The sequence below is a fragment of the Chenopodium quinoa genome, unplaced genomic scaffold (genome assembly GCF_001683475.1).
Source record: "Chenopodium quinoa cultivar QQ74 unplaced genomic scaffold, ASM168347v1, whole genome shotgun sequence".
Lineage (NCBI taxonomy): Eukaryota > Viridiplantae > Streptophyta > Magnoliopsida > Caryophyllales > Amaranthaceae > Chenopodium > Chenopodium quinoa.
The window spans coordinates 4,630,998-4,657,923 of NW_018744026.1; the positions used below are offsets into that span (position 1 = coordinate 4,630,998).

Here is a 26,926-nt window from a genome sequence, read left to right on the forward strand (position 1 = left end):
ATCAAATCAAAGTTCAAATTAGCATGTCATTTTCAATTAATTAAACTAAAAACAAAAGAAATTAAATTTACTTACTTTGTTTTGCTCATTCTTATTCATGATTGTCGTTTCTTTATATTTTTCATGAATATAAACCATTTTTTTATGTAGTGAAATTGATTTTCAGCTTTGATTGAGCAATTTTGTGCTTGTTTGAGTGGTTAAAATAATAATCAAAAGAAATTTTGTGGTTTTTGTTGGGAAGAATGAAAGATTTGATGATGCTAAAATAGTGGATTGGGAAATTACAGAGAGAAAAGGTGGGGAGAGAGAAAGTGGAGAGAAAAATGAAATTGAAATTTTATTTATTTAGGTTTATATTCATTTATATACTCACAAATTTTTATGTTGTTTTGTTTTAAAAATATGTTATTCTTTAATATATTGGAGTACTATGAGCATAGTACTCCAGTAATACCTAATACTATTACTTTTAGGGGGTGTTTGTTTAGGGGGATAAAAGGGAGGGATAAGGATAAAGGATGAGGATAGAAGAAAAGTAATGTTTGTTTAGAGGGATGGGGATTAAAAGGAGGTAGAGGATAGAGATTAAAAATTTAAAACACCCTCTTATCCCTCTATTTCTATAACTAAGGGGAGTGGTATAAGGGGAAGGGATAAGAAATAGGCTAAAAATACCAAATTACCCTTAATGAAATTGAAAGGATAAGAGAAAGGGTAGAAGTTAGTAAGAGTATTTTTATAATTTTACTACTTATCCCTAATTTATTTCTCATACTTACCAAACATGAAATAAAAATTATTTATCATTGTCCTACCTATCAATTTCCTATCTTTATCCTCCTCCTTATCCCTCCTATTCCTATCCCTCCAATCAAACGCCCCGTTAGTGATATTGGTTAACGGTTACTCGGACTGGTACCCGACTACCCGCCCCATATTCACCCCTACTTTCATTTGTTGTTTACTTGTTTACAAACGTATTTACAAATTACAAGTATTTACTATAGAGTACCATAATCAGTTAATCACAATGAACACATATGGAATCGATGTCTCGATGATATCTTAGAAAGTCTGTAGTTCAATTTTCATATTGAGATCGCTAAAAACTTAACTTATACTCCAAATATCTTAAATGAACAGAAATTGTGCAGAAATGAACAAAGTAAAGACAATCGGAGTAGTGGGAGCCGGCCAAATGGGTGCCGGAATCGCCCAACTCGCCGCCTTCAACGGCTTCGACGTTTGGCTGTTGGATTCGGACCCTAATTCTCTTACTCGGGCTACCAAATCTATCAATTATTCCCTCCAACGTTTTCTTTTCAGAGGCCAAATTTGCCAGGTACTTTTTTTTTATCCTTGCCAGTAATTTAATGGTTATAATTCTGCATGTATGGGAAATTAATTAATTTTGATCTTAATTTTTCTGGGTTTTGCTTGAATTTTGATTTAGTTTAGTTTGTTGTATAATTCTTTGAGCTTGCTAGAAATTTGATTGATTTTGGAATATTGGGATGTTAGGATTTAAGTACAATTTTATGACTTAAAACTTGATTTAATTTGAACTGAATTATGGGGTTTGTGTTAGTTAGGATCTGGTTTGATCAAGTAAATGGGGGTTGAACATGATATTATGCCTTGAAAGTGGAAGGTATTGAATTCTATTTGATCGACTTTAAAAAGCCTTGGGACCGGGCAACCCCATCCAAAGCTGTACTATTGATTAAATCCCTTATTAATGCAAACAATCATGGGCAAGTACATTTCATGTCTCACTCTTGAGTCACTCACAAAGATCAAAATTTTCATCACTTTTTGAAGGGACTAGGTAAAATAATCTAACCTTGTTAAAAAGAATTTATACTGTTTAACACGACAAAATACAAGTTTATCATCTTAATAAACAACCCACATTTATCAAGATGACAAACTTGTAAACAAATAGCAAAAAACGCGCACTGTTCATGGTAGAATCTTTAATACTAGTAGTAGTTCTACCATGATCATTGCAAATTTTTTGGTAAAACCGCTAATGGTGTTAGCGGTTCTACCATGAATAGTGCAAATTTTTGGCCCTTTATTTATAAGATTGCCATTAGATAAACTACCTTTGTTTTCAAAGGCCCCCTCTTTTATCTTGAGTGTTTAAAACCGAAAATTCGGGTGTATCATGCCCAAAGTATAGGGATAATGCTAACAAATTAAACAAGAACAATATCTTGTACACGCTAACCATGATCCTTTAAGATGTCCCCTCACATCTATCTCAACATACACATCTCTAATATGTGCTACTCCTGATTAGGGGATTTTGCTCCCACCAATCGGAATGCGCCACATGGGCCAATCAGGTCCTGCCAAGTGTCCCCCAGTTGGAACTGTCAGGGCTTGCCACGTGGCACGCGCTTATTCGTCCACCTTGGACCTATTATGTCATGACATGTGGCATACTCCATGCCTAATGGAGAAACCGGCCACCCAGGCCCAACTTCCGAGGGAAGCCCAATCAGCCCTAGGTTAACCTAAACCTAGGATGGGCACGTTTCCCAAGGTTATAAATACCTCCCTTAATCCTCATTAAGGGGGATTACGAAAAAACACATTAATTACACACAGTAATAACCGGCTGATCTCGCTAACAAAGCAGATTACCTACATAAAACACTCTCACCTAGAGAGACCCAATCACTTTAATTTCCGCATTAATTACTCCTTAATCAAGTACTAACTTGACCGTTGGAGGCGGAGCTCCCACCACCAGGAGTCTCCGTTATTTTGCAGGTACAGGCGTCCGGTTCCAGTCTCGGAATTGTAACTCTCCCGCAGGACATCAGAAACCCCGAAACATTTGGCGCCGTCTGTGGGGAGAGTACTTCTGAGATGGCATCCAAGTCTGTACCGACTCCTGAAGAGAGGCGTCCCCTAGACGACCCTCAAGTTCAGTCGGACCATGATACCGAGAGTGAATTTGAAGTTGAAGCTCACACAGCTTCAGAAGGGACCCTAAGGGCCCGACGTACCCGTCATGCCGAAAGGAGGGAACGGGAACATCTTCAAACTGGAAGTGAGCCAGCAGGCGCACCGCCTGTTCGGCAACAGCTGACTGATGGGTCTGCTCCCCTCACAAGGAACGAACTCATGACCTTCATGAGGAACTTCAAGGGAGAGATTCAAGAGTTGATCAACAAGGAGCCGCCTGCTCCAGTCAAGGAGCAGTCGGCTAAGAAACCCTCCACTTCACTGAAGAGGAAGCCAGTTCAAGGGCGAGAGGCGACTCCTCATCCTAAATCTAGGAAGGGGGAGCCACCTGCCCTTGATTTCACAAAATTCCGTTTTCCTACAGGAAATAGGAAACCTGTTCGTCATATTCAGGCGGACGGGTCGAAGCAAACATTCACAGACGCTCGGCTACTGCTAGAGCAGAAGAAGAGTGACCGATTGTCAGAGTCGGCCTCTACTTCAAACTTTCAAGACAGTCTGCGAAATGCCTCGATGAGGCATACTCAGTCGTATCATGAGAGTCAGTCAGGCGGCACCTCCCGTCAGTCCGGCTTTCATAGCGACCAGGCGGTACCAAACTTACCATTTGTGCCGCAGCAACAGTATTTTTTGCAGCCACCTCCGTTTGGTGGACCTGCAGCAAAAAACGTCCAACCTATGGACTGGCAGCTACGGTTGCTTAGACTTGGTGAACAGCCGTCGGCCTTCTCCAAGGAAATTACTGAAGCCGCTCAGCCGGCCAAAGTTAAAAATGTACTAGTAGGCGCCTATGACGGCACTACTAACCCAGAAGACCATCTGATGGCATTCACCAACCTGATGTACCTTCAAGGGTTGGATGATCCCACTTGGTGCAAGTGTTTCCCAGCGACTCTCAAAAGAATCGCACAACAATGGTTCGGTAACCTGCCGACTGGTTGTGTAAATAGCTTCAGGACGCTTGCTTACTTATTCACCTCCAACTTCGCCATGAACATCCCTGCGAAGAAAACGACCCTTGATTTAGGAACAATTCAGCAGGGCGAGAAGGAGGGGCTTCGTTCTTACATCAGGCGGTTTAACCTGATGAGAATACAGATTCAAGGGTTACCGGATGAGGTAGCCTATACTGACTTTTTCAGAGGTCTCAAAGACGGGTCTACCTTCAAATTTGATTTGGTTCGAAAGAGGGTGGCGACTCTTCAAGAGGCCTTGATTGAAGCAGAAGCCTATATACAGGCGACTGATCTTTGTACGGTAAAACAGTCGGACGGGAAAAGGTTCGACAAAAGAGAAGGACGACAGAAACAGTCGTCAAACAAAGATGAGAAGAGAAAAGAGGTCTGGGCGGCTGATTCCTCTAAACAGCCGGCCCAGAAAAAGAAAAAAGAATTCAAACCATACTCCCCAAAGTATGCGTTTAACAAAGATAGCCAGTTTATCCTAAAAGAAATCAAGGGACAGATCTCAATTGAGAAGCCGGTCCCCATGAAGGGTTCTGCAAACAACCGGAACCAAGATAAATTTTGTGCTTATCATGATGATGTTGGTCATCACACCAATGACTGCATCAGTCTCATGCGGTATCTGGACCGCCTGGCTGAGCAAGGTGATCTTGACACTTATGTCAAGAAATCTACGGGGAATACTTCCTCAAAAAAGCAGTCGGCCAAAAAGAATCAACAGGCCGACAACTCCGATACAGATGATGCAGTCGTCTACACCATTGCAGGCGGCTTCTCAGGAGGCGGCCCCACTATTAGGGGCAACAAAGACAATATCAGGCGGTTAGATGTAAATTCCGTTCACCAAGAACGGCCGTCCAAATATTCATTTCCTGAGATTGTCATCACTGAAGAAGATCTAGGAGGGGTAAGAGGGCCGCATGACGACCCTATCGTTATTGAATGTAAAGTGGCCAACCAGAGAGTTGGCCGAATCCTCATAGATACCGGAAGCTCCTCAGATCTCATCAGTAGCAAATGTCTGTCGAAACTAAAATATCAGACTGATTGCATACATCCGGCCTCCCACCCTTTAGTAGGGTTTGGAGGAGGAGTCGTCCACCCACTGGGACGAGTGGATTTACCCATCCGCCTGGGCGAAAAAGGGGAAGGACGACACATGGTAGTCTGGTTCCTGGTAGTAGAAGAACTCTCGGCCTACAACATGATTCTGGGTCGACCAACCCTGAATAATTCCAAGGCTGTTATAATCCCATCTCTTATGTTGCTCAAGTTTGAGAGGGATAATGGAACAGTCGGCTCCCTAAGGGGAGATCAGAGGATGGCCCGAGAGTGCTATCTCTCGGATGTCAAGCCCACTGTTATGGCCACTGGGTCAAGAGGTGAAAAAACAGACCTTGACAATGTCAAGGAGAGTGCGCCTGTTCAAGAAGCAGGCGGCAAGAAGAGAAAGGCATCCCAGACAGGGGCCGCAAGAAAAGACAGAAAATAGCAATCATTGGCAGAGGAGCGGTCGGATGAATTTCGCCCTCAGCCAACTGGTGAGCATGCGGACCTGATCTTAGACGACTCACGTCCTGATCGAACAGTCAAAGTTGGGACGACTGCTCTGAGAGACCTTGGTGACGACTTTCACAAACTATTGAAAGAATACAAGGACATCTTTGCATTCGAAGTCCATGAAATGCCAGGCATTAGTCCTGATCTGGCGGTACATAAACTGGCCGTGGATCCGAAAAAGAAGCCGGTACGGCAAAAGAAGCGGAACCATGGCGAAGAAAGAAGTCAGGCGGCAGCCGCCGAAGTTAAAAAATTAATTGATGCAGGGTTCATTCGGCAATGTTACTTCCCAGACTGGGTTGCAAATGTGGTGCTTGTTAAAAAACCGAATGGCACCTGGCGAATGTGTGTAGACTACACAGACTTAAACAAGGCGTGCCCCAAAGACAGTTACCCTCTGCCTAAAATTGATAACCTGGTCGACTCAACAGCCGGCCATGCTTTGATGAGCTTTATGGACGCCTACTCTGGTTTCCATCAAATTCCTTTATGGAAGAAAGATCAGGAGAAGACGGCCTTCGTCACTGATCAGGGGTTATACTGTTACACGGTCATGCCGTTTGGTCTTAAGAATGCCCCGGCTACCTTCCAGCGAATGATAAACACTGTGTTCTTTGATCAGATTGGGAGAAACGTCGAGGCATACATTGATGATATGATTGTCAAGACTAAACTTCAGAAAGATCATCTGTCGGACCTCCGAGAAACTTTCGCCACACTCAGGCGGCACCATGTCATGCTCAATCCCAAGAAATGTGTATTTGGAGTTGAGTCTGGGAAATTCTCGGATTCCTTATCAATCAGAGAGGAATAGAGGCGAACCCTGAGAAGGTGCAGGCGGTCATTGACATGCAGTCGCCTCGTACCATCCGAGAGGTTCAGAAGTTAACAGGTTGTCTGGCGGCCTTGGGAAGATTTCTAAGCCGATCAGGCGACAAATGCCTATACTTTTTCCAGGCAATTAAGAAAAAGGCAAGGTTTGAATGGGGGCCGGATGCTGAGGCCGCCTTCCAGAAATTGAAAATTCACTTGCATTCCTTGCCGAGGCTGGTCAGCCCTTTGCCCAAAGAAGTACTCTACATGTACCTGGCCGTCTCTGATCATGCGTTAAGTGCTATTCTCCTTGCTGAAAGAGACGGCTGTCAGCTCCCGGTCTACTTTCAGTCACGTACTGAAAAATGCCGAGTTGAGGTATCCCCTAGTGGAGAAATTTGGTCTTGCACTCTTCATGGCTGTTAAAAAATTGAAGCCCTACTTTTTGGCACATGCAATCGTCATGTATACAGACCAACCTATCAAGTGGCCACTTACCATCATGGAGTCGTCTGGCCGAATGATCAAATGGGCCATAGAAATACAGAGCCTCGAAGTTACTTTCGAGCCTAGAAAAGCAGTGAAAGGGCAAGCCTTTGCTGACTTTATTGTAGAGATGACTCGTCCTCCTGACTCTCAAGTTCCAGACCAAGTATGGAAGGTATATGTGGACGGAAGCTCTACTTCAAATGGTTGTGGAGCAGGCGTCATATGTCAGTCGCCAGAGGGCGACAGGTACGAGTATGCTCTACGCTTCAGTTTTCAGGCTTCAAACAATGAGGCAGAATATGAAGCTTTACTAGCCGGGATCCGCATGTGCAAGGCGGCAGGGGCAAGAAAAATAGACGCCTGTTCCGATTCACAATTGATAGTGAGTCAGTACAATGGCGAATACGAAGCAACCCATCCGGCCATGATCAAGTATTTACAGGCGGTCCGACAAGCAGTCGGCTCCCTTGAGGATTTCCATCTGATCCAAGTGCCGAGATCAGAAAACAACCAGGCGGATGCACTGTCAAAATTAGCATCATCCGCCTCCTCTGATACTCCTCGAACTGTTTTTTGGGAAGTAATGGAGAAGAGAAGCATCGAGGAAAACCCTTTTGGAATCCTAGACAGAAGCTCAACCTGGATGGATTCAATCAGGGCATATCTGACAAACGGTACACTGCCGGATGATCCTCAACAGGCGGCAGCACTGAAAAAACGAGTCACCTGTTTTGAAATGATAAAGGGAGAACTTCACAAAAGGGGGTACCTTCAACCCTTCTTAAAGTGTGTTACTCCAGAAAAGGGACGAGAGATACTAGACGATCTTCACTCTGGTTACTGTGCTTCTCATATAGGCGGTAGGACGCTTGCTCAAAGGGCAAGGCGACAGGGCTACTTTTGGCCTACTTTGGAAGCAGATGCAATGGAAATGGTGAAAAAATGTGACAAGTGCCAAAGGTTTGGCAAACTAATTCACCGTCCGGCTACTGACCTCACTACCATTCATAGCCCACTACCGTTTGCTAAGTGGGGCATGGACATTCTGGGTCCATATACGCCTGCTACAGGCGGAAGGAGGTACATACTTGTTGCCGTTGACTACTTCACTAAATGGGTAGAGGCGGAGGCTGTAAAGGGAATCAAGACGAAAGATGTAATTTCATTCATTTGGAAAAATGTCATCACTCGGTTCGGGGTTCCCATGTCTATGGTTTTTGATAATGGTCCCCAATTTGAGACGCCTGTTCTCAAAAGCTGGTTGGGTGACCAAGGAATTGCAAACTACTTTGCATCTGGCGGCCGTCCACAAGCAAACGGCCAGGTAGAAGCCTTTAATAAAATCATCTCGGACGGTCTCAAGAAAAAGATTGAACGAGCAGGCGGCCTATAGGCGGTTGAACTACCACATGTTCTCTGGGCCATTAGGACGACTGAAAAAGGGGCGACTGGAGAAACTCCATTCCTCCTAACTTACGGTGCGGAAGCTGTTCTTCCAATAGAACACTACGAGCCGACTCTTCGAGTAATGCTATATGACGAAGAAGCAAACTGGGAAGCCATGCGCCTGGCATTAGACTCACTTCCTGAAAAGAGGGGCAATGCTGTCTTGCGCCATGAAATCTATCGCCTGAGAATGACTAGATCATACAACAAAAAAGTACACAGGCGTCCACTCAAAGTAGGGGACTTTGTACTTAGAAAAATGGAAGCAGTTGGTAGGGCTAATGAGTCTGGCAAACTAACTCCCAACTGGGAAGGACCCTACCGAATCTGTGAGGAAGTCAGGGACGGTACCTACCGTCTGGAAACACCAGACGGACAACCGTTGCCTCGAACTTGGAATGTGGATAATCTTAAGAAATATTTCTTTTGAATGATGTAAATAGTCAAGAGCTACTTAATAAAAGTTTGCACTTACTATTCAATTTTGTACTAAGAGGGGCACGCCTACTAACAAATAGTCGGCTACTCTCCATGTTTAATTTTTATTCTTACTTAAGAGGGGCATGCCGTCTGTACCTTTACAGTCGGCTACTCTCCATTGAGTATTTTTACTCTCTTCAGAGGGGCATGCCGTCTGTACCTTTACAGTCGGCTACTCTCCATTGAGTATTTTACCTATCTTCAGAGGGGCATGCCGTCTGTACCTTTACAGTCGGCTACTATCCATTGAGTATTTTACTCACAATAGGGGCATGTCGTCTGGACTTATAGTCGGCTACTCTCCATAAGAAGATGGCCGACTGGTTCCAAACACATAGCCACCCCCCTAATACTTAGCTTAAAAGATTAGGGCATGGCCGACCCTGTGCCTAACAGGCGGCTACCCTCCTTTTACTTAGCACCTACGTTCACCAAGAACTTACCAAGGCCACAGGCCGAATGATCAGACCAGGCGCCAAGCCAACTGATCAAATCTACAAAACTAATACGACCTGTCCCAACATCATAGCAGGCGTCCGGCGGCATCCCTCCGGATGAAATTCGTCGCAGAGAGCAGCTCCCTTTTGGGTGGAACATTGCTCTATAAACTAATTACACGGCACCTATACGACTGTCCCCAAGGGCAACCACGTAGCCGTTTTTGAGACAAGGATAACTCTATCACTAACCAAACCAGTGGTAGCAGTTGACATCTGAGTCAGATGACCGCCTGTATTACTTGGGATAAATGCAGGGGGTACCTCTTGAGTTAATAGCCAACAAACATTGGCGAATCAAAAGGTTCAGCCGGCCTCCGCCGCCTAGTACCTTTACTACTCAAGCAGGAGTGACGGCGATTGAGTAACACCAAAGTTAACTCATAGTCACTCTCTCAAACTTAGTATGGAGCCTAAAAGGTATGAGTCGTCCGCCTGTTTTTAGCAAACAGGGGCACTCAAACCCCTATTCCTACTAGGTAACCTATTGAGTTAATAGCCAACAAACATTGGCGAATCAAGGGGATCAGCCGGCCTCCGCCGCCTAGTACCTCTACTACTCAATCTAGAGTGTGACGGAGACTAAGTAACTCCTATGTTAACTTATAGTCACTCCCTCAAACTTAGTATGGAGTCTAAAAGGTATGAGTCGTCCGCCTGTTTTTAGCAAACAGGGGCTCTCAACCACTACTCCTGCTAGGTTAACAAATTATGAGTTAAAAGCCAACAAACATTGGCGAATAAAGAGAAACAACCGGTACCCGCCGCTTGTTATCTCTACTACTCAGTTCCTTGGCGACTAGGTAACACTCATGTTTACTTGGTCAGACCACTTTCCTACTTGGTTAAATTTACAAATGACAGGACCGCCTGCCTAAAAAGGATCCAGACCTTAAAATAGTTCGAATACCGATTGGATAAATGGCCGACTGATCGTCTATCCTGGAAACAGACAACCAGTCGTCCAGGGGCATAGGCGGCGTGACTAACTATCCGTACCTGTCTGCAACTATCGGCCATGTAAAACAGTCGGTCTAGTAAACAATTGGATATTAGAATATGGAATACTTAGACAAATTTGAGGCAAAACAAAAATTCATTAAAAAGAAGCCGGTCATTAAAGACCGGCAAAATATTCAAAGCCCCGGCCCCCTGGCCGGGTAAATACAAAACAAACGGCACGCATGCCGTGGAAAGAATACATAAAGCTTAAGAAGGGGGCAGATCTTCAATATTAGCAGCTGCCGCCTGGTCAGCACTCTTCTTGCTGGACTCGGCTTCAGCTGCATCCTTTTTTGATGCATTACCCCCAAGCGGCACAAGCGCCACTACCGGCTCCTCCTCCTCCAACGCTTCCTCCAACGCCTCTTCCTCAGCAGCCGCCAGGATCTCTTGATTATATGTATCAGAACACTGGCGGTACGTTTTTTCCCATGAGGCAAAGTCGGCATTGGGGAAGAGGCGACCCCAAGTCATGCGCTGGATTTGAGCGGAGTCTTCCATCATCTCCCGGACCAGCTCTTTCTTCTCTTGCTCGGCCTTTTCCGAGAGCTCCTGGGTACGTTGGCCAAGGATTTCTCCAAGGCTTCGTATGAGTACATCTTTAGGCGAAGAGGTTTCAGCTCGGCCTTGAGATTGGTGATGGTCGCCTCCAGCTCGCCATTCCTCTTCTGGGCCGCCTCTAACTGAGCCCGAACAGCGGCGGTAGCCTGCGCCTGATAATAAAGAATATCAATGGTCAGAACTTCATTTTGGGCAATTTGAAACATTGCCTTATCACAGTCAGAGGCGGCAATAGCTTTTGCAGCCTTTACCTCTTTGTTCTTCCGGTCAAGCGGCTTGCGAAGGCCGTTCACTCGGAGCAGGGCCTAAGTACAAAGGAACAGGCGTCAGTTTCCAAACAAAAAGAAAACAGGCGTCCAGAAATTCAAATACTCAAAAATATGCTAAGTATACCTCAGCAAGGACCCCTGCAATCCCGTCTAGGTCAAGGGTGCCGACACCCCTGACCGCCTCCCTTTCAGCTGGAGGAACTGCCCTGATCATAGACTTGGCTATCTCTACCAAGTCAGGCTCCTGAGGGCCGGCTGCATCAAGCATAAACAAACGGATTAGACCTAGTGAAAAAGGGAGCGAGTCTAAAATTTACAAGGACAACGTCATACTTCTAGGCGGCCCAGTTGGAGTTTTAGAAGAAGTGGCCGCGCCACATGTTTCCTGGCAGAACCAGGAGAGCTCGCAACAGTCGTCCTCCGGGCCTTGGGGTCCGGCTGTTGGGAAGATGAAGCTCTTGGAGCACCCGTCTAAAAAAGAAGAAAACAGTCAGTATATGCATAAACACAACTCCAAAAAGAGGGTGAAAGGTTCGGAGCTCACCAAGGGTGCCCCCTTCTTGGGGGAGTCGGTTGAAGCTTGTTGCATGATGGAGGCCCGCAACATGGCCGCCGCAGTCTTGGAGGCGGTGATTTTGCTCATGACGTCAGCTGCAAAAACAAACAGCAAAGTTAATAAAAGTCATAACAAGAAATGTATGGAACAACAGAGTATTCGACAGGCCGACTACCTCTTGAGCACCGACTGCTGAGGCCACAGGCGGCCAAAAAGTACTCGTCGTAGAGCCATTTGAAGCTCGGGACGCAGTGCAGGGGTACTTGCTCTCGTACCCCTGAAGTAGAGTCGACCCTCGACTCTACTTTAAAGAGTCCTTTATCGAGGATCTCTTTCTTAGCCTTGGGGGGAACAGGCGGCATGCTACGGCCGCCTGCAAGAAGGGGCGGATTCCTGTTCCACCTATTGAAGCGCTTGTTCAGCTCAATGTCTGAACTCTCAATGATGAGGAAGGTGCTCCGCCAGTCCTTCCACTTGTTTGCTTTACCTCTCGTCATGAGGTAGCCCCTGTGGCTTGTCAATTGATACCAGCCGGTACCGCCTGTCTTAGGGGTCCGGCTGAGATAGTTCATATGGGCGAAAGCCTCGAAGCTCGGCTCCACCCCGTGCAGTTCGCACCCGGCCACATAGCCGAGTACGTTGACCCAGGAGTTTGGGGCTAACTGCCATAACCCCAACTCATACCCATCCAAGATCCGCTGAACAGCCGGATGTAATGGGAAGCGCAGCCCTGCCTTGATGGCCGCCTCGTAGCAGCCAAAGCAGGCGCTATCATAACTGGAACCAGCCGGCCAGACGACTGTCGTCTGGATCCGGCACAAACACTAGAAAGTCGGGGCCCATGGTGTGGTTTGCAATAAAGCTCTCCACTTTCTCTTGCATGGCTGTGATCCGGCCCCGAGGTACCGTGCAGTAGTAGGGGGTATTTAGCTCTCGGTAAGAGGCGGATGGCTCCGCCCAATTGTCCCCCTTCTCAACTGCGTGAGAAAGTCTCGCCTCTTGCAGGCGGCTGTTTTTCTCTTCTGTGTCCAAAGAAGCATGGCCAGAAGAGCTTGACTCTGAATCGTCCTCTGACGAGTCCGAAGAGGACGACTCCTCCCCTCTCCCGGAGGGGCCCGCCTCCTCTCTTTGAAAAGGAGCAGAATTGTTAACTGTTAAATGGGAAGGGGTCACTATGACTCCTCCCTCAGAATTGCCGGCTTTCAGGCCGCCTTATTTCACTTCCACATCTGGCGCTTGGTCAGATGTTTCACTAAGCGGCACCCTGTGGGAGGAGCCGTCTGAATTTGAGATCCTAGCAGTCTTTTTCGTTCTGGCCATCCTGCTCTGCATAAACACAGATACAGTCGGACTTTGTATAAAGGGCAAAGATGGGTCCGGAAAAGGGCAGGCGGCACTCCTAGTCCTAGATTCAGCCGTCCCCGGTGACCGGCTGATCACTAACCTAGGTCGTGTCGTGTGCTTCCGTGGTGCCATTTCAAAAAATAAAAAGAAAATTAAGAGTAAGAGAACCGACAGTTACCTGAACGAGTGACGATTGATGAAGTGCTGAAAATCCTGTGCAGTCGGCTTGTCAGAACAGGCGGTAGGCAGAAAAGGTCCAAAATTCAGGGGTCCGAATGTTCTCTCTCAAAGTTCTCAAGTGTGAAAATGACTCAAGAAAATCCTCCCTTATATAGGCGAAGTGAGAAGGCGAAGGGTCACTTTCAGAATTCAAAATTTGGGCGGGAAAATCTCTCGTCCTTTCGCCGACTGACACCTGTAGAAGGTCGTCGCCTGTTACAGTGCGACACCTGTCACAGGTAACACGTGACCAGTCACGTGCCACCTGTGAGGGGCAAATGATTAGGGGATTTTGCTCCCACCAATCGGAATGCGCCACGTGGGCCAATCAGGTCCTGCCAAGTGTCCCCCAGTTGGAACTGTCAGGGCTTGCCACGTGGCACGCGCTTATTCGTCCACCTTGGACCTATTATGTCATGACATGTGGCATACTCCATGCCTAATGGAGAAACCGGCCACCCAGGCCCAACTTCCGAGGGAAGCCCAATCAGCCCTAGGTTAACCTAAACCTAGGATGGGCACGTTTCCCAAGGTTATAAATACCTCCCTTAATCCTCATTAAGGGGGATTACGAAAAAACACATTAATTACACACAGTAATAACCGGCTGATCTCGCTACAAAGCAGATTACCTACATAAAACACTCTCACCTAGAGAGACCCAATCACTTTAATTTCCGCATTAATTACTCCTTAATCAAGTACTAACTTGACCGTTGGAGGCGGAGCTCCCACCACCAGGAGTCTCCGTTATTTTGCAGGTACAGGCGTCCGGTTCCAGTCTCGGAATTGTAACTCTCCCGCAGGACATCAGAAAACCCCGAAACAACTCCCATATTACATTTAACCCATATGCTCCTTTTGTTTCAAAATATATACCCTATTTAACTTTTTGTACCATTCAACTTAAGCCAATTTGACCATTGCTTATGATTTATAAATTAGAAAAATATAGTTATGTAGGTACTTGGTAAAATCATCTCAACATATAGTTTTCGAAATAAACTTTTCATAATTTATACTGATTGATACTTAAAGATATTATAAGTCAAAGTTTTGCATTGATATACATGCCTAGTTTGACTGGGATTTATTTTGAAAAAGAGGGAGAAATGATGCTGGTTTGATAACCATCTAACAAAATATTCCCTTTAACCTCAAAGGTATGTTACGGTTACACAACCGGACTTAATCCTAACCACATCTTGGTCAAGTTATTCTTCTTCTACAAATCAACCCAAGGTATTTTTAAAATGCTTACTCATGGGCATCTCCTTACCACCCAATGTAAATATATCCTGTCTTAACTTCCTCGTAGTGCTAAAAGTACATTACATGTATCCCGTCTTGCTCTGACTTAGTTCAACCCTTGAGATTTTAGATTTTGCCTCCATTGCTCCAATTTGGCATTAACCCCTACTCTAGTCTCATCCACTAATACACTATCCTACACTATTATCTGCATACAACTTACAGCAAGGTATCCCCTCTTGGATAGGTCTTGTTAATTCATCCAATATTATTGCAATTTTGCAAAGAGTAATGGAACTCAGTGCCGACCCTTGGTTTAGTCCAACTGTAACAGGGAAGTAGTTGTTTATATCCTTTGAAGTCCTTGCACTTGTTTTTATGTCTCGATACATATCCTTAATTAGGTCAGTATACTTATGAGGAATACCCTTCTTAGTCATTGCTTACTTAAGTATATCACTTGGCATCTTGTTATAATCCTTCTTCCATTCAACAGAAATTATCAAAATAATATCCTAGCATAACAACATTCCTAATCATCACCCTTATAATCTAGGAAACATAACAATAACAAACTTCCTTGTAGTCCACATGATATACCTTCTACTGCATAAGTCTCGAAGGCATCACCAATAAGAAACTTGCTGCCACATTACAATAATGTATCCACATGGCTAATCAAATCAAAGGCCTTGCTCAGCACATTATTGCGTCGCAGCATAACCTTTGCTGCATCGTAACTCTGCAAGTGACCCACATCCACAAGCTTGGCTCAATGCTTGCGTCCCAACAGCCATATTAAATTTGTGGGCTTGCTCCCTAACAGGTCGGGACACAGTGATATTAGCCAAGTGGTAGAGGTTCTGGTGTTGTCAATCTAGACTCTATTAAGATTATTTTGTTAGTACTTAGTAGTTTAGTACTTACAATGGTTGTAGAAATGCCACCTATGTCAGCTAGTGGGATGAGAATTTTGGCTCATGTTCATTAGTTACTAGCTTGTTGGTCATTTGTGTGGATATTACTTGCTGTGTCTCTTTCGAAACAAGTAAAGCTACCTTGAGTTGATCATATTCCAACAGAATATTATGATAATTGTGATGTTTCAATGAGAAGCTAGCTAGAGGAAGAGCCCCTCCCTGGGTTATGGAAGAGGAGCTCTAGATAAATACTTTGGGGTTTATGGGTGGGTTAAATTTTTCTTCTTCATCTTTCTGTAATTCTGTATGGTCAATGGTGCTATTCCTGCTGGGTACCTGGCTTAGTTAAATACTTAGCTATGAAATTTTTGCTTCTCTGATTAAATACCATTTGTTGATAGTGATGCGGATGTGTAAAGGCTTTTCTTTGAGCTTTATGTAGGTTCTTGGTTCGATAGATTGTGTAATCCAAATCGTTTATACATGTACCTTATCTATGTAGCTGAGTACTAGAAACTTGATTCCATAGGGGTGTCTTTCTGTTAAAAAACCAATCTTTATTTTTTTTAAAGATGTAATAAACCAACCTAAGGAGGAGCATTATGAGTAGTCTAGTATTATTAGGTTAACAGTCTTTAGATAGAGAGAGAGAGGGGAAAGGAAAAAGGCAGACAGATCTTGGAATGAATGGTTAAGAGAGTTGTGACCTCAAGTCACTATTAGGATATTTATGACCTAAATTCACTACCTTGGAGAATGGCAGCCTAAAGCAGCCAACTTTGTAAAACACTTTTTGAAATCTAAGCTTCAGCCCTTCTCTTATAATTGCTCTGTAATTGCTCTGTATTGCTTGCTGTGAGTTTGTGGGAGGGTGAGAGGTCAGTCTATTACACTTTCTTTTTGTACTATGTGAAGTGTCATCTGAATTGTGATGATTGCTACTGCTTCCTGAGTTGGAGAAACAGCTGGTGCAATATATATATGTATAGTAAACAGGGAACAATAAATTAAGCAATCTGATATCAGATTTGAGAAACATTTATTGGATATTGCCATGACATGAAAGGTGGGTGGTGAGTACCTGATTTGATGAACTTATCAGTTCCATAACTTCCATTAAACCTTGTAGTATAACTTGTGAACTCTTCATATACTGTTGGCTGTTTTAGCATGATAATTTTTCAGCTTTATACACAGGTTTTTCTTTTAGTTATGATCTCTTGAAATTGTGGAAGAATTATGTGTAATGTAATCAAGGTAGGCTTTTTTCTCTGTGGGAGTGTAGGGTGCACCCAGATACTGACCTGTGGTCGACTATGTTTATTATACTCAAGACTAAATTTAAATTCATTGTGTCATGGTAGGCTGATATCGATGATACGCTGAAACGCCTACACTGTACCACGAGTTTGGAGGATTTTAGTTCTGCAGATTTTGTAATTGAAGCAATTGCTGAATCAGAAGTGGCTAAGAAAAAGCTATTTGTTGAGCTGGACAAGATAACCAGATCTTCTGCCATCTTAGCATCAAACAGCAGTTCAATATCCATTACACGGCTTGCTTCTGTAACAAGCCGACCATCTCAGGTCTGCATTAGTACATTTTCTCGTGTGTCACATCTGTATCTGCACTGCAAAGTTTCCAAGAGATTTATTAGGGATTGTATAATTTAATGAATAAATCATGTGGTGCATAGAAAAATCATGTTGGTGGAAAATTTTCAGTGTCCATATTCTGTATTTTAAGCTAGCCTAAACAGAAATCCTTCTAACTAGCATGCCAACTTAATCCTTTTCAAACATTTTTAGGTTCCATGCTTGCATACCGTGATTATTTTGTGCACTTATTAGGAAAAAAATAATTATGGTGCTTGATGAACCATAGTTTGCTTTATCTTATGAAAATCTTGCATTATTGTGTTTTGACACCCATTGACCTTTCAGTGGCCAGTTGACCAGATGCTTAAAAAAGAAAAGAATAAGGCCTTGTGCTAACCTCCTTGATCAAGGAGGTTGGCACATAAATTGCAAGAGATGAAGCCAGTAACACAGAATGACTCAGAAAAGAATCAGGCATTGTGATAGCTACTCTCTCTGGACCAATTTAAGGCCTCTGGAAAGACTAACTTATCCTTGAAATGTAGACATGGACACACTACCAAAGCCTTCCCTCTCCTTACATCCATGATCCTCCTATTCAGAACAAACTGGACCCATTCAACCATGCCATCTAATCACCACCCTTTTCTTCTGTGCCTTTTATAAAGAAACATCCACCGTGATAACTGGCATCCTTGTTACTAGGTTATGGCTTCCTAAGTTCACCTGGCCAAAGGATTGGGAATCCTTGCACAACTTGCCTTACATTCCCAATATCCCTCAGAACTGTGCCTTTCTAACTTTTAAGCTGCTTGGATTAAACCCTTATAGTCCCCTGAAACATCTGCCTCTGATTTTCCTTCCACAGCTGCTTGCAAAGAAAGGTCTTAGTAAATCAAATTTTTCACTTTGCTTGATAAGGGACCCTGTTCTTTCTGAAATATCTTGGGATGTCTTATTGATAAAGTGCAACGAACGTGGTGGCTCAACTTTAGATAATTGGTCGGAAGGTTAATTTTGATTGATAAAGCATAGAGCTTGCGTACAACGTCAATGGCTTAGGCTATTACTCTTCAAGAGTTCTCTACATTAATTTTCTGCCTACCCTCTCCTTACTAGACCACAACTACTTATACTACTACTACAAAGCAAGAATTGGCAACAAAGCCTTAATTACTACAAGTACTACTCTTGCCTTCTTTCCACTTTAGCACAATACAAACAAATAGCCTAAAGCTGCTTGTCTGCCTGCTGCTTATTGGTCCTCTGTCTCTCCTTGCTGTGGCCACGGTTTGTTGTTGCTCTTGGTCTGCTCCTGCTGCCTTCTCTGACGCCTGCTATAGGTGAGTGTCATGGGTGGTGGGAGTGGGTTTATTGCATAAAGCCAAGGTGAAGTTTTGAACAGTTCAAGGTTCCTACAGCCTACTCTCTAGCTTATTTAGAACTCTGGAATTGATCTATAAATTACCCTCTTAGGCAACTTAGATAACATGAGGTGCGAACCCATAGAATCAAATATAGAATTTTTTTACAAATTAATTTTCCATCTTGAGAATTGAGATTAATCCATTGCTTGGTGCTGCATAATTTTTCATTGTTAATTGATCACATACTTGATTCTTTTCATAAACATATTCTTGGTCATGTTTCTGTCTTAATTTATGTCCTTTAAACAATGTACTCCCTCCAATCCTTAATGTTCTTCCCATTTTGACTTTGTACGTTTGACAATTGCATATATCAATAAACTACTTGTTAAGACGAATCAAATAAGACTTAGCATGACTATGTTATATTTTATATACTGGGTAATTTAGAAGATTCTCTAACTACTAGTGTCAAATTTCCAAATGGGAAAAATAAAAAGGATCGGAGGAAGTAGTTGACACATTGATATTTAAATCCTTGAAACTCCAATTCTTGATCTCATTCATGATGTGCTGTGTTTTAATTGCACTCTCTGCTTTTTCCAGTATTTATCAAATAAAGGAAATTTTAGATTTTAACACCCCCATAACAAAAAAATTATTTTAACACCAGTTAAATTTAAAAAAAATGGATTTTACCACCACTTAATTGAATCCGTTTAGGAAACCGTTAAGTGGGGTCACGGAGTCGCGTGTCGCTTTATTATTGGCCCCAAAAAAAATTAAAAAAAAAACCTAAAACTACCCAGCCATCCCAACCCCACCACTGCCACCTTGACCCACAGCCGCCGCAGACGCATCCACCGGCGCACCACCTCCCCCTCCCTCACCAACCGACTTGAATCCGTCCCCACCCTTTTCCCGCAGCCCTAAACCACCCCAAAATCATCTAAATACAATTGTCCTTCCCCAAAACGGGCACGAATTCTGCCATTGATGGCCGAAATCGGCCGGTTAAGGCCACTTGGCCCCAAAACCGGCTGATTTCAGCCATTAGTGGCTGACTTCGTGTCCGTTTTGGGGAAGGAGGGTTGCACATTAGGGTTTGGCCATTAGTGGTTGGGTGGTTTTGGGACGGATTTCAGCTGTGGAGGGGGAGGGTTTAGGTGCGTCGGGTAAGGGAGGGGGAGGGGATGTGCCGGCGTTTTGCCCGCGGCTGTGTTGGGTGAAGGTGGCTGGGTGGGGCGGTGGTCGAGCTGGGGTGGGTAGATTTAGGAATTATTATTTTTTATATTTTTTAAAAACAAGTAAAATGGTGACACATGTCACTGTGGATCCCACTTAACGGAATTTTTGGACGGAGACCGTTAAGTGGTGGTAAAATCCATTTTTTTAAAAATTTTTCTGGTGTTAAATTTTTTATTTTATTTTTTAATGGGGTGTTAAAAACCATTTTTCGGGTTTTTGTCTGGTGTTAAAATCTAAAATTTCCTCAAATAAACTGTTACTGTGCTTCATCACTGTTTTTTTGCAATATATGTGCCAACCTCTTTGATTAATGGATTTGAATTTACGGATTGATCAGGTTGAAGAATTTGTTGTACTAAGAGTGACTAAAACAATTGCAGGTCATTGGCATGCATTTCATGAATCCTCCTCCTATGATGAAATTGGTTGAGATTATAAGAGGTGCAGACACATCAAATGAGGCTTTCAATGCAACCAAATCTTTGGCAGAGAGGTGATTTAGTGAAAAACCTTTGAAGTGTGCTGAGTCTTTGTCTCCCTTTATATATTTATTTATTTTAGTCTGTGCTATCCGTGTTGTCATTCTTTTGCATTGTCTAATTGTCAATTGAGAATCCTTTTTCAGTTCATTCATGAGTAAGGTATCAATAATTCACCAAAAATGATAAAATTTCTTTATCTAGAACTTGATTAAAGTTGGTTAAACGTCTTGTGCATTATTAAATACTCAGGTTTGGTAAAACAGTGGTATGCTCAAAGGATTACTCAGGATTTATTGTAAACCGAATCTTAATGCCAATGATAAATGAAGCCTTTTTCACTTTATATACTGGTGTGGCAACCAAGGAAGACATTGATGCAGGAATGAAACTTGGGACAAACCAGCCAATGGGTCCACTGGAGCTTGCAGATTTTATTGGCTTGGATGTTTGCCTGTCAATACTCAAAGTTCTTCATGGAGGTCTTGGAGACACTAAGTATTCCCCTTGCCCTCTTCTTGTTCAATATGTTGATGCTGGCCGTCTTGGGAAAAAGTCTGGTGTTGGGGTGTATAATTATCGTGATGCATCAAAATCTACCAAGCATGCAGCAAAACTTTGATGTCTGTGGTGTCAGATAATGAGGTAAGCAGCATAGCCCTTTGTGTATAGAAATATGAAAAAAAATCAAATCAGATGGGTGTAAGATGTTACGATCATCTTAAAACCATCATATATGGGGATGCTTAAGCATAACATAAAGGATAGCCGTTGTTATATCATCTGCTGAATATCTGTTTATTACCACATCTTTGTTGCTTTCTTTCCCTTGCTATGGGTATCAGTTTTAGTCAATCTATCAAGGAACTGTTTATGCTAGGTTTCATGCTGATGCCTGTCTGACTGAGTTTATGAAGAGTTTAGTGCCTGCCTTATAACATAACTAGTAAACTACCATGAAATGTATATCTGTGTAACAGGAACATTTCTAGAAACTGGTGCATGTTCATGAAAAAGTAAACTAATAAAGAAGACCATAGGATAAGCTTCTTTTAACCAATTAAGATACTAGAATATGCTGGGCCAATAAAGATGTAGATTCAAAGCACCTAGAAACAGGGAGACCCACTGCAGCTCTACTTTCTGCAAAAGGCCTGTTGGATTTTCTGGCTTTCCCCTTTATATTATATCTTTTTGTATGCTAAAAAAAACGAGAATATGTTAGAAACACATTTTGTTATATAGACAAATTTTTTAGATCAAAATTATAATCAAATAAGGAGAGGTTTTGGCAAACAGACAATTATCAAACTTTTCTACAATTTTTGTACATGTAAAACTTGTAATACACAAGCACGAGTCCAGCTTTGGTATTATTATGGGATTCCAACTCCACCTTGGTTTAGAATGTAATTATGGTTTTTAAAGTTTTGATTTTATTTTTTTTTCCTTTTTTTTTTTTTTTTTTTTTTTTAAAGGTTCTCTCTATTCAGAACGCAAGTTGGATGATTCTACTTTTCCAAACTAGGAGTAATGTTTTCAAACAATTGACTATAAGCTACAGAATAATGTTTGTAGTAATTTAAAACTTATAAAAAAAAGTAAATGTTTTAGTCAAAAAAAAAAAAAAAAAAAAAACATATAACTGTTTTATTGGTGGGAGGAAACAGAAAAATGTTCGTATATTTTTTTATTGTGAGTCCTGTGACAATTAGAAGAATACTCTGAAACTTGATTACCTATTGCAATCTGTTGTGTCAGTTACCAAAGAATGGCATTGTGTGAATCCTCAGAATATCCCATACATTAGTATGTTTATAGAACTTATGTGGTACATTGATTCCCTTATTTTTTGAGGTTGTAAGAGGGTTGCACTGATGTTGCAGTGCAAACTGTGGTACTATAGATAACAAATTTTCTGGTGCTAACAAACTAGTAGTGGAGAGAATATTGTGTGATTTGCAATAGGTCAGTAGTAAATTTGTTCTTTTCTTGATGCATAAAGTAGAGTGTACATAGATTTACCGTAGGAAATCTATTGTCATGCATAGTCATCATGTCCATCACATGCAATCTTGCGTAGACAAAGTCTTAGATATACCCCACCAGTCATGTTAGCCCATCCTTCTGTCTTAAGGTTAAATGATTTTACTGTAAGAAATAATAGGCGATCCTCTCTGTGTTCCTACCTAATCCTATCCGAAACAACATCTGTTTATTCATTTCAGAAATCAAGCTAGAACTTTTCTACTACCGAGAGTTTGGTGCACTTAAGGATACTATCTCAAAAAATACCCTCGGGTGCACCTACCTATGTAAACCAGGTATAGGGCTCAATTGGAAAGAGCTTCGCTATAAGATTAGGGTCTGGCTGCATATACCTAACCCCTTGCACCTCGTTTCTGCTACAAGCGGGACTTTGGTCTTCTTTGAAGTATTGAGAATTTGAGATTGTATTGATGATAATACTGTACTTAAGTCTACATTAGTAATTTAGTACAACTGCATAAAATCTAAAGTTCTATTTGGTACTGCTTGCCAGCGCAGAAGAGGAAAATGTTCTATTATTAACACAAATCAAAAGGACCTTTCTTTTGATCTTATTGGACTGACATGATCCATAAAACCTGCAAGTCTTGACTCTATTGGTTAGTGATAGCCTTTAGCCCCACAAGTCTACCCCACTTAAGAGCTGGAATTATTGATAGATGACCTTTTTTGTGGGGTTGAAAATGATGGAAATGGGATCCAACGGGCTTAGCAATTTGTCCATTTGGTTAGGGGAAAAAGCTGGAGTAATATAGAAGATAGTAATTGATACAACAGAATAAAAAAGCTTGAACTTTTTCTAGTAAGGAATAGAATCAGAATTTGAGGAGAGAGAGAATTTAGAATTTGCCTCAGAAAAAGCATAATGAAGTTCTTATTCCAATGTCCTTGCTGTTCATGTTTCTGTTTCATGAAGCCCCAAAAAGGGAAGCCTAAGGAAAAGACAGAGAAGCCAAAGGAAAAGAAAGGCGGTAAAGCTGAAGTTGCACCTGCAGCGCCTGCCGCACCAGCAGCACCTGCAGCGCCTGCAGCAGCAGCAGCACCAGCAGCAGCGGCAGCAGAGAAGAAGGATAGTTAATTGTAATTCTAGCTAATCAGTTGGATTTTAATCTTTGAGATAAAGGCAATGTGTAAGTGATTTAATGTAAAATGCAGGTGCAAATTGCTCCTAGTTTGCTGAAACTTCAAATATATGTATTTTCCCCTTGCCCCCTCCTGTGCATTTGATTTTCTGGAATCTGTTTTCTGTGAATCCTAGCTTCTGAGACATGAGATTCTCAGCTTTCAGATCTTACTGCCAGGTCCTTGACTTGGCATAATGCAGATCTGATAGGCTATAGTTCTTATATGTATGTTTATTGAGTTCCATTAGATTGACGCTCATGCAACATTATGTCTGTCGGGTTTTTGAGTATTTGGTTTGTTTCAAGATAAGGTAGGTCTGCATTTTCTTCTGGTTGTTGTGATATGTCATGGAAGAGCATAAGAGGGTTTGGGGGGAAACTACACTAGCACCCAATTTGAAGGAGAGGGGGGACGGGATCTTTGAACTCAAATTTTCAGGCGTGGGTGTAGAAGGTAAATGGCCAACCAGCAAGCCAATTTACACAGGTAACGAAGGATTAATATGGAGCCAATGATTTGGTTTAGTGCAAATATTTTGTGAGAGAGCTAGAAGATGTACTTTTATATAGGTAAAAAGTGAATTGGTACATCAGGTTCATGTAGAGGCCAATGTCTTTCATCAGGTTCGATGATTCGACATAAGCTTAGGCTGGTTTATGCCAAGGGTGAACTCGACAGTCTATACACATAGTGACCTATTATTATTAATAGAGGTGGTTATCTCAGAGTTTGGCATGTTTGGTCTTGCCCATTTTAGGATCGAGATCTTTGAGGGGGGGTTGCGTCAGTTTTGCTGATTATGGCTGTATGGTGAGATCACATAATCTCAAAACATAAATGCAAAAAACAATTGCAAAGGTAGTGAACCCTGTTAAATTAAAGACGACATTTTAACCTACAACTCAATCCATTTGCCATGCTTGTTTGTTTATTTTCAAAGCGACTAATTAGAAACTAAATTAAACATAATAATACGGGACTGTGAGACAAGATGAGCCTCTTTTGGAGCCAACACCCGTCCTGCAAAAACAAGAGTTAGTAAAAATCGACGGAGCAACACTTTTCAATTTTCAATTTTTTTTTTTTTTTTTCTTTTAACCTTGGACTAGTAAAAACACAATCAATCTACTGAAGTTGGTAAATTAGGATATTTTGTTTCACTAAGTCGTGGTCTTAACTCTTAAGAACACCCAAAGCATGCAAAGGCTCACTACTGCAACAACTCGTAAGTTCTTGCAACGATAACATGACGTTTGTTCCCGCGAATTAGAGTGATAAGGATTAGTAATTTAAACCTTACAAATATCAATTTCATTGTTAAAACCTTCTAATTTCACCAAAATCAGTTATAAATAAGTTATACTAGATAAAACAACCCGTGCGATGCACGGTTTGTTTGAATTTTTTAAATTATATATATATATATATATATATATATATATATATATATATAGCGCTAAAATTTGTTATATATTTAGATAAAATTCCTGATATCAAATAATGATATTTTATATTTAATTAATTTAAATTGGAAAATCCCATTCGTCAATTTAGCTTACGTGTCATTTAAATTGTTTAATTCTAAAATAAAATAATAATTTCGTATTTAATTGGCTACCACTAAAATTTATTATCCTACGTGGCGCGCTGGAAAAATTAAGTCCTACGTGGCTTTCTAAAAACTCGGGAAAAAACTCCTCTTTATATATATATACTAGTTTTGTGTCCGTGCGATACCCGGGTTGTTTATTGAATTTTAAAATAATTTTTTAATATGTATGTCAAATTTTAAAACATATCATTGATACAAAATTAGTTAAGATTTGATGTGTTTTTGTGACGATTTAATCAATGTAGTAGGCATGTAATGACTAACAATAATAATATTGGTGAAAAACATTTCTTGACCCGTAAATTGAAATAATGACCCTATGCGAAATGACTCGTGGCCCGACCTGATTGACAGGTATAACTAATGGATGTGATACATTTTGAACTGATTCCTTTGCTCCAAAAAAGTATTATGATACAAAAAATAAATTTATATGATGATTTATGAGAGTTAAAATCTAATTATTTTTTGAATAAAATTATAATTCAATTTGTACATATGAAATATTAGTACTTTATCGAAAATAAAACTCTAAATTAACAATTTTATTCTAAAATTCTATCCAAAGTTGGTTGAAAATAAAATTCTAAACTAACTTTTTTATCCTACAAATTGAATTCTATACAACTCTATCCTATGTGGCGTGACACTTGGCGAAAAGTTGGAACGCCAAGTGTCGTTGTCTCGTCGCCTGGCTAAAAATTTAGCTTTATATATTAGTTATATGATTAGATTAGGAGAAATATATTATTATGATAATTAGGTTAGGTCCTGTGTCAGGTGCGATATATTTTAATATTATTAATTTTGCACTATATTTAATTGAAAAGAATTAAAAGTTATTTAAAATTGTTAGTCACTACAATAACATATTTCAAACAAAAAAAAAAGTACTCCGTAACAATTATCTCATGTCTTTATCCTTAATTTTTATAGGAATTACAATCATGTTGTTCTATGGTAAATATATAGTAGAAGAAGCTTCCTAAAAAAAACCAAAAAAAAAATACTAAGTAATAGAAGAAGATGATATAGAATAAGATTTCTTTTGTGCGTAATTCAATAGTTCTTGTCAATTAAATGAAGATTATATTTTTAAAAATATCCTCAAAGATGATACAAGCACATACCTTAGATAGTCGCATATTCATTTTTAGAATGCAAAAGATCGTTATTTATTTTATACGTTTAACTATGACAATTATTTATTATTATTTTAAGGCAGGGGAAGGCACTAGTGGTGATACCTTAGATAATCTTAAGGCAGGGGAAGGCGTCTAGTGGTGAGAGTGTTCAACTTACTCAATGCATCAACATGCTTAATAGTGATAGTTTGGAGGTAAAAGTTGTTCATTAAGGAAATCGCGTGGCGGATTGGTTGGCCAACAGTGGAGTCACTGTTTTTTTTTTTTTTTGAAAGAAAGATAGAGCATATATTAATTAAGGGGAGATGTCCATCTCCGCCAACGTTACAATACTTTGTGGGAAGGAACTAAGACGTACAACTTCAACATCCCCCGCCCCCCCCCCCCCCCCCCGGTATCTCCCATTGCAACAAGGTGAGCTACCGTATTACAACTCCTTTTGGCATGAGAAAAAAGATAAACATTAAACAAGCTCTATCTAATCTAATAGCATCATAAACGACATGAATTGGGGATCGACCATATGACTCGGAAGTGATGTGTTTATATCATTCACAGCATCGGACTCAATCCAAAGATTTGTGTAACCAAACCGCTTTGCAATGGAAAGAGCGTATCTCACTGCCTGGGCTTTGGCACACTCTGGGGTAGCAAGCTCTGCCATCTTAGTTGCTGTCAATACAATGATGCCAGCTTCATCCCTAAGGACCACTCCAAGCCCAGCTTTGCCAGCTACAGGAACGTGGGCATCAACATTCGCCTTGATACATCCTTGAGGGGGGCATTTCCATACACTGCTACTTCCAATTGTAGCTAGGGTGGCAGGGCAAAACACCTTCTTTGCATACTCCATATAATCCTCCACCAGCCTGCAATATCATACAGCAAGCCTGACAACATTCGAGCGGTCATTCTCAAAGAAAATGAGGTTCCTACAACGCCAAGCAAC

The 26,926-nt window shown here is 41.5% G+C and overlaps 1 protein-coding gene across 1 annotated transcript; it reads left to right on the plus strand.

The window, feature by feature from the left end:
* The first annotated feature begins 972 nt into the window (after positions 1-972).
* LOC110690302 (probable 3-hydroxybutyryl-CoA dehydrogenase) lies at positions 973-23,322 on the plus strand. The gene is made up of 5 exons (XM_021867122.1): positions 973-1,345; positions 16,719-16,940; positions 19,948-20,060; positions 20,299-20,691; positions 23,012-23,322. Exons 1-4 carry the CDS (start codon positions 1,139-1,141, stop codon positions 20,666-20,668), a joined length of 912 nt encoding a protein of 303 aa, XP_021722814.1. The 5' UTR covers positions 973-1,138; the 3' UTR covers positions 20,669-20,691; positions 23,012-23,322.
* Positions 23,323-26,926: the final 3,604 nt, after the last annotated feature.

Bases quoted from the DNA above. Each gene is read 5' to 3' on its own strand.
- LOC110690302 (XM_021867122.1), top strand. From the start codon at position 1,139: ATGAACAGAAATTGTGCAGAAATGAACAAAGTAAAGACAATCGGAGTA. The intron at 16,941-19,947 runs GTCTGCATTAGT...AAACAATTGCAG, and splicing joins TAACAAGCCGACCATCTCAG to GTCATTGGCATGCATTTCAT. The intron at 20,061-20,298 runs GTGATTTAGTGA...TTAAATACTCAG, and splicing joins ACCAAATCTTTGGCAGAGAG to GTTTGGTAAAACAGTGGTAT.